Source organism: Trachurus trachurus, assembly GCF_905171665.1.
Source record: "Trachurus trachurus genome assembly, chromosome: 24".
Classification (NCBI taxonomy): domain Eukaryota; kingdom Metazoa; phylum Chordata; class Actinopteri; order Carangiformes; family Carangidae; genus Trachurus; species Trachurus trachurus.
In genome coordinates, this window is record NC_139910.1 from 4,940,671 (window position 1) to 4,949,505 (window position 8,835).

General features: G+C 43.6%; 1 protein-coding gene across 1 annotated transcript in view; it reads right to left on the reverse strand.

Moving 5' to 3' along the window:
- Positions 1–8,634, reverse strand: part of nmbr (neuromedin B receptor) — a gene marked incomplete at both ends in the record, with an annotated part of 58,395 nt that extends 49,761 nt beyond the window's left edge. Inside the window, one exon of the mRNA XM_084000902.1 lies at positions 8,204–8,634. Within this exon, the coding sequence (XP_083857028.1) occupies positions 8,204–8,634 (431 nt within the window). The remainder of the gene's footprint in view (positions 1–8,203) is intronic.
- Between the last annotated feature and the right edge of the window lie 201 nt (positions 8,635–8,835).

Here is an 8,835-nt window from a genome sequence, read left to right on the forward strand (position 1 = left end):
TGCGGTGTGCATAACGATGCTTAAAGAACTTTCAACACAAAACGCCCATATTTGCATATTCATCAAGGCAAACGCGCTAAATGCATCGCGTGTGCTTTTTTTTTGCGGGTGACATCAAGTTTGCACACTTTTTTATACAAGCAAACCTTTAGTAGATCAGGCCAATAGAAGGACACACCTCCACAGAGAAGCTGTAACAACCCTCTTGTTCTAAATGGAAATACATATGTGTGTTTTTGCAGTGTTTTTTTTTTTTTTACATATTTATAAAAAAAACAAAAAACGTCGCTCTCATTTTACATTCTGGAAATAGACGTGAAAGAGTACAACTTTACGCCGATGACGGCGATCTCACAGGCAACGGATCTTAATATTGACGGGTGGGTCGGATCCGGATTGAATTCTGACATAATCACGGACACGGTCTTGAAAACCTACAGGCGCGGGTTTCCAAAATCGGACCTGTGCAGGACTGTGACCTGAGGGTCCAGACCTGAGGACTGGATCATTAACTCTGTAATGACATCACCGGGGGCTTTCAGATGATCAATGAGGAGAAGTGAGGATCAGGGTGATGAGACGTGAACGACACGTCCAGAGGCAGAAATGAAGACGTTCGTACCTCAGTAAAGTTTTTCTGGGATGTGGATGAGAGTCAAAACAGATAAGAACATAAACAGACAGGTGTATTTATGGGATGGATGTATCATGCCTGTTAAATCAGCTGTAGGAGACAGAGATGTAACGGCCGACAGCGTCTTATTGATCTCCCATCGAGCCGTGACGCATGTTCTCACCCCTGTAGCTCCCAGAATGCACCTGTGCACGTCCAGCTGCTCATAATATAAATACTTCACACCGCTCTTCACCTCCTGTACCCTGACTTCCTGCTCCTTTTCTCTCTCTTTCTCTCTCTCTCTCCACTGCAGTGGCTTCATCTTTCATCCACACTCTGGTTTTGGTTGACTTTCATTCGCGGCCCGTTGATCAGTGAGTCTCGGCGCCGTGGCGACCCGGCGACGGTCTCTCACTGAATCCTTTCATCCAGCTGAAGTGAAACCAGCGCTGGTGCTATAATCATATCTCTACCAGGCGTGACACATCCATTAGGCCTGAATGCGTCATGAATTAATTCACCATGACTCAGGTCCAAACTGTTACTCAACTTCATTTAGTGTCAGTGATGCTGAACTTGGACGACAGCGTCACTCTGACACTGTATGGTGACGAACTCTCGGCCGTCAGCTGAAGAGACAAACAAGACGTGAGCAGGACTGTTAGACGATTGACGGTCGTCAGGGAGGAAGTCCATCCTGTCAGATTCTGGGTTTTCAAACAACTCGTTGGACCAGTTTGTTGTTGCACTGAACAAATCCTGACAGATCCGACTGATACTGAGCGATATAAAAGCCGCTTTGTCCCATCAGACATCATCTACATTTACTGCGCCTTCATTTACTCCGTCCTTTATTACACCTGTTCAGTTCTTTGTTTTGGGTTCAGGGTGTTTATGTGTTGTATGAAGTATCTGGGTATGTTTGAACTGGGTGTCACCTTCTTTTTAACTGTAAACCAAATTTTACCTACAGGTACTAATAAATGAACCTGAACCTGAACCTAAACCTGATCTTAGTGTTTCATATCTTACTGTTGTCATCAAGGGGGTGGATCAGACTACGCATAGACATAATGCTGCGTTCGATTGCACTCGGAACTCGGAAAGATCCGACCACCGAATCGGAAAAATGCAATAGAACGGCCCTTGAAGTCGGGATTCAGGTAGGATCCAAGCACCCCGAGTTGGCCGTAATTACGTCAAAGCAAAATGCTGTCTCACACCGTGAGAGGTATTTATTTATTTAGGCTATTTATTTGCATGCAGGATTCCCCTCGCTGGTGCGTTCAAGACTGTGCGTTGCAGAAGTGGCGTTTCTCTTTCTCTCTCTCCCTCAAGTAGCAAATGTTCTTCCCCAGCAGTAGCTACTTTTTGATGCTCGAAAGACATCAGCTTACTGTGGCCGTCCATGTTTTCCGAGGTTGTGCAACCTCAGAAGTCGGAATTTCCGACCCTGATCTTTCCGAGTTCCGAGTGCAATCGAATGCAGCTTAACTCACAGGTGGCCATATTGCGTGGGTCGACTTGCTCTGACTCTGGCTGCAGTAAATCTGCACTAAAAAACTATTAATTGCTGTCCGTATATAGCTATCACTTTAACTATTTGCATAACGCTACTTTCATAGAAAAGGACATGATTAAAATTATTTGTGATTATGAGTATGCAGTATCATAACTGCATTTCTGTTGTTTAGAACAAACCAAACTGTCTGAAAATCAGTCAAAAACTGAGCAAGTTCTACTTATTTCAGTAGAACATGCACCATAGGCTTAATACTCTGAGGGAGGGGGCAGCAGAGATGGTGAGTCATCTAGTCTTCTTATGTATATGTATGGTTTTCCCATTGTCCTTTGTCGTTTCCTCTGTCGTCCCTCATGCTCTTTGTTCCTGAGTAATAAATATATTTTTGTTGCACCTTGTTGGTTTCGGTGCCGTGTCTGTATTTCTGGGTCCAGTCGCACCAAACCTGACAACGGTACAGTGATTTACTACATATACAGCACAGTACAGTACAGTATACACTGGCACCGGAGCATCGGGTTCAGTCCCGTTGGGGATAATGTTATGTCTGATCGGTGTAAATAAAATACAGGCATCTCCTTGTTTGGTTCCTTACTTAACTTCCTTACTTAATGAACAGGGGTAAATCTTGGTTTTCTTTAACGGAGGGGTTTTAATTTGATGCTCCAGCCTTTGAAATGTGAAGATTTCCAGATTTGACTTCATCTGGTGCGATAAAAGAAAAAGCTGCACAATTTTAAAGACGTTACTTTGGGTTTCAGCGTCTCTAAAACTGTCACAATAATCGTTAGTCGCAGCCGTAAAGGAGACAGACGAGCCCAGAGAATCCTGCAGTAATGATCTCATATTAAAGCTGCTGTTTCTTTCTACCAACACTGAATGAATCACAGGCTGGTTCGACTTCTCACCTCCGGAAAGAATCAAGATTGTGCTCGTTTTTATTAGACTAATTTTAGATTATTATCATTTTCGTGCGCGCCTCTGTTTTTATTGGATGTTACAGTAGGTCGCCTCATCCGCAAATGTCACGGGGGGGCAAATCAAATCCCACCTCTGAAGCCCGTTAGTCCACCGAGCGGCACCTGAGGGAGATCTGGTCTGTCAGCTCGGCTTTACGTCCCAAAACACAACCAGATTCTGGCATTTTCTGTTTCCCTCCCTCCTCCTCGCGCCTCTGTTTGTCTTTCCTGCAGTTTACCAGATGGAGTCGACCTCGGGTCTGAAGCGGAGAGGAAGTCTGAACCCACGGAGCGACCGAGATGAGACCCGGCTGGCTGAAAATGTCAAAGAGGAATTAGGAACGCTAATTGATGATTAAAGGGGCGTTTCATGTGTCATTATAGATTGGACCGGTCGGGAGAGAAGGCAGGAAGTGACATCAGTGTAGGCAGAGGGAACACACACACACACACACACACACACACACACACACACACAAACAAACACACACACACTCAGGCCCATTATAAACCTCTCTGTGCATCTGAAGTGTTTGCAGAGTGTCAGCCGGTGAGTTGCAGCCGTCTGCAGAGCCTGAGTCTGAGCCTCGCAAGTCACAACTACGGTGGCCCGGAGGTGCAAAACATAACAGCAAATCAGAAAACACAACAGCAAGAGAAAACACAACGGAAAAAGAGAAAACGCAACACAAAAAGAAAAAAAATAACACAAAAAGAGAAAACACAACACAAAAAGAGAAAACACAACGGCAAAGAGAAAAGATTTGCTGTTGTGTGTTTTCTGATTTGCTGTTGTTGTGATTTGCACCTCAGGGCCACCGTACACAACCCCTCAACACACACACACACTGCTGCTGTCGAGAGCATACTGTAAATTAAAAAAGTTGTGCAGCTGTGAAGCAGCAGCTGACAGAGGACAGAGACGTCCCCTCTCACTGCAGCGTCAGTCCAAACCTCAGATTAGACAAATCTTAACTTCCTCTGTTTGTGCAAAAGAAGGAGAGGATCTGCTGTGTTTATTCAAACGGTCCACTAATTCATCACGCCGCTGTCCGACAGATCAACAGTGGAGGAAGGAAACTGATGCTGATGCGGGAGCAGCACGGATTCACTGATGATCCATCATCTTTGGCAGATTTGTTGCAGAGATTCAATTTATTAAAGGATTATTGGAGATTTGTGCCGAGGCTGAGTCATTGATCACAATGGATCAGGAGAGACGGAGGCAGAGTGGTAGCGTTGCATCATCTGAATGGGTGAATGGGAAAAAGCTGTGAGATGCTGGTCATTGATAAAATGGTACTTTACACTTACAACACAAAGCTCCATACAGTAGCCTATAATGGTAGATGTTTGTGTTTAAGCTCCTTCAAAATAAAGGTAGATGTTTGTATTAAAGCTCCATACAGTATAAAGGTAGATGTTTGTGTTAAAGCTCCATACAGTATAAAGGTAGATGTTTGTGTTAAAGCTCCATACAGTATAAAGGTAGATGTTTGTGTTAAAGCTCCATACAGTATAAAGGTAGATGTTTGTGTTAAAGCTCCATACAGTATAAAGGTAGATGTCCATGTGTAGTGTGATTATAAAGCAGCTCTAGGTTCTATATTAATACTGTGAAAGTATCAAAGCCTCAGTCCACAGAGAAATGCACACAGCCTGTATTCAGAAACTGAGCCTTAAAACCAGCCGTCAGGACTTCCTGTCACTTTGTGATGTCACAACAAAGCCCCGCCCCCTCTCCACCTGGACCCACCATCCAACACATACTTGCAGGATTTGATTTCTCTGAGTGTTTTATTCTGAAATCTGCTTTTTATTTTTAGTCATTGGATCACTCAGAAAGCAGTCAGCCAATCAGAAGAGAGGCTCTATATAGCCTACGTATATTATATAGGTATAAAACTAACACACTGTAAATCATTTTGAAGAATAAAACCTATTTCTTGTCTCTTCTCTCTCTGTCATTCTATCAGATTCAGTTTTTCAATTTGATTTTTCGATGTCATCATTCTGTCGTCATGTATTTTGCTTCCTCTCATTCTTCCCACCTCTCCGCTTTATCGCTCCCTCTTTTTTCTCTCCTACTGTGCAAGAAGTACACACACACTCACACTATACCACTTCACACACACATGCCCGTATGGTGTATTACAGAGGAAAGACTGAGCCATGTCCAGCTCCTTGAACGTGTCAGACATGAGAAATAATTAATGCTCAGAGACATGAGTGAGCTGCTGTCAGGGAAACCACCATCACATTTCTATATGTGTCCTCCAGCAGCTGTTTCCACCAGAGCTCATCCGCCTCACGATGATGCTCAGAGGCGGCCCGAGGCATGAGCCAATGAGGCACCTGCTTATAGGGCCCCTTGACCCTGAAGAGCAATTCACTTTTTTAAACCTATAGTCCGTAACTTCAATCGATCCCTAGAGAAATCCTGCATAATAACAAAAACCTTTGTTGTTTCACATTGCTGTTGCAGTTTATTTAAAACCAAAAATAAATTTAAAAAGCAGATGATGTGTTTACACCAAATGCATTGTCTATTGGTTTATTTTGTTACTTTTAGTCAGCCCATATGACTAATAACTAACCATAACTATCCCACTCAGTAATATATCACTTATATTCATCAACCCCAGGCTGCACCTTTAGCTAAACACTGCAAAAACTCAAAATCTTCCCAAGAATATTTGTCTTATTTCTAGTCAAAAATGTCATTTCTAGTCAAAACAAGTCTCATACTTGAAATAAGACTCATCACATTTAAAAAACAGCTTGTTTTTAGACACTTTTTACTTCTTTCAAGCATATTTTCACTTGAAATAAGTAGAAAAACCTGATAGTGGATCAAGTTTTTCTTTCTTACTGTATTACAAGCACAAAAAACTTGCTTTCACTGGAAGATTATTCTACTTATTTCAAGTGAAAATTAGTTTGAAACAAATGAAAATCATCTTTTTAGGTGATGATTCTTATTTCAAGTGGAAAGAGATTAGTTTTGACTAGAAATGAGACATTTTGACACAAAAATAAGACAAATATTCTTGGGAAGATTTTGAGTTTTTGCAGTGAATTTGATTCCAATTCAGATTAAAAAGCATAGATGGGTCAAAACAGCATCATGATTCGTAATGACAGATTAGAAAACTTACTGTAAACAAGTCGGTAGTAGGTGTGTAAATGATCAATAATCAGTATAATTGGCAGTAATAGAGAGTCCCAAAAATAACATTGTGTTTAAGGCCCCATGAAGGTTTGGGTCAGCCCTGATGATGCTCTTCAGGAAATCAAAAAATATATATATATCAGCACAGAGGCTGGAGGATGAGCTGTCACAGCTCTTTTTGTTTCAATAACAAACAAACAGCTCAGCGTCGCAGTGAGACATCACTCTGCTGATTCAACATCAGATACATCAGAATGTGGAAAAAGATTGCCCAGAGGTTTGGGAACCACTGGAGTTTATTAAAACCTAAAGTGCATTATGGGAAAACAAAGATCCTGATGTATGAAAACTTTCCAGAAAATGTCTGGACCCCTGACAACAGTCACACACTCTCCACACATTTTTTACACTACACTAATCCTGCAAAGCTTTTCTCCTCGTGCCACTCTTCCCTCCGTCCGTCTTGCTGCTTCACTTTCTCTTATCGTCGGCGAGCACCCTCTGCCTCCATTCACACAGGGACGGACATTATCTAATACTAATCAATGCAGCGCCACAAATCAGCTTAAGCGGCTGTAATTATGCTGCATAGTGACGCGGTGCACGAGGCTACGGAGACTCTTTGTCTGCAGCTTTGAGTAAATCACAAATTCATCAAACTGTCATTTAAAAAAAACCTCACACTCACAGCTCCGAGTTTAATCTGGGGGAGAAAAAAACTCCATGTGAAGCCTCCAACTGTCCACAACTGCAGAGACAACGTCCCTGTCATGTTTCCTAGGTCTTAGAGAGCTTCACACCTGCTGCAGCTCAGCTCCAGTCAGAGCAGAGATGTCTGGATATGAGGAAGGATGCAAGGAAGGAAGGAAGGAAGGAAGGAAGGAGAAAGGAAGGACATAATGCAAACACAGCAGAAGTTCTTGGGACCTTTAAAAGGCCATGAACGCAGCTCCTTGTGAGTATTCAACAGACGATAACCCTGACAGGTGCTTCATATGCAACGCTCTAACCAAACATACAGTGAACATGATTAAAAACCACCTGCTGTTAAGTTGGAATCAGCACAGAGCGGCTGCTGCTGTTTCCTGTTCTGACAGGTGGAGGCGGAGCTTATTTCATCTCAATGCAAGAAGACAGATTCATAAAAATAAAAAAAAACCTGTTCCTCCCCTCAGTCACTGAACATCAGGAGGTTTCAGTGCTGCAGTGGAGATGGAGATGAACAGATCAGAGGTGGAGGGAGGATTTTACTTTTGACTGTAAAGCAGAAAACCTCTGAATTCATGAGCTGCATAATATGAACAGGAAACATAATAATATAGATTTTTACCTTCATTATTTATTTATGTATTATCTATAATGAATGCTGGTGCAGTAAATAAATATGCTGGTTTAATCTATAAAAAATACATCATTAATGAGCAGGTCATTATTTATATAAACTAATATTGTGCACTGTAAAAATGTATCTGGTAAAATAACAGTTGCTCTTTAGTAAATCAGATTTGGCTTTAAAAATTAACTTTACACTATTTCTTTTTTTTAATAAGATTAATAAATCGATCGATCTGGTGGGAAAAAATCCAGTTTTTGAGCCTCAAACACTCAATTTGAAACGAGAAAGGACCAGACCCTGTCTAATATTATAGAAATATTATTGTGTATAGTGGATTTTACAGCTAACTGTCCCGTGAGGTTCAGGATGAGATGCAGGACATCTAAGGTTGCTCACCCTGAGGTTTCTCCGATTTTTCCCTGTTAAAAGGGTTTTCTATGGAGTTTTTCCTCAGTCGATGTGAGGGTCTAAGGACAGAGGATGTTGATGCCATGTAAAGCCCTTTGAGACAAACTGTTTGTAAAAAAAAAACGGGCTATACAAATAAAACTGCCTTGCCTAAAGCAGATGTAGAAGTTGTTCTGTGTGTCGGTCCTACCTGTCTGCGCTGAGCGCCGTCAGCGTGAACACGGACACGCCGACCGAGGTGAGCTGGATGACGGGGATGAGTTTGCACGCCGCGTGGCCGAACACCCACTCCTCGGAGAAGTAGCGGAAGGCGTCCACGGGCACGCAGGTGACCAGCAGCAGCAGGTCTCCGGCCGCCAGGCTGCTGATGAAGATGTTGGGCACGCTGCGCATGGCGCTGTTGGTGATGAAGATCTTGACCAGGGTGATGTTGCCCAGCAGCCCCACGGTGATGATGAGGATGTAGACCGAGGTCATGACGCAGCGCACGGCGAGGTGCACCGTCTCCCCGGCGTCCGCGGTGGCCCACCAGCCCGGCTCCTCCGAGTCCTCGGTGGAGGAGTTGACCGGGCTCAGAGCCTCGGGGCCGGGGGACAAGTTGCTGAGGAACTCGTCGTCCATCGCCCCGCGTGCGCTCGTCCTCCTCGGCGCGAGGGGGTGATCCGAGGAGCAGGAGGCTGCGAACTGAAGCTCCGCGCGTAAAGACGCAGTGACAGCGGGGAGGGAAGGGAAGAGGAGGGGAGGGGGGGTCCAGTCCGAGACAGTCCGACAGGAGGGACGAGAAGTTTGTCCAACAGCTGAGGACTCACCTGACTGACCGAG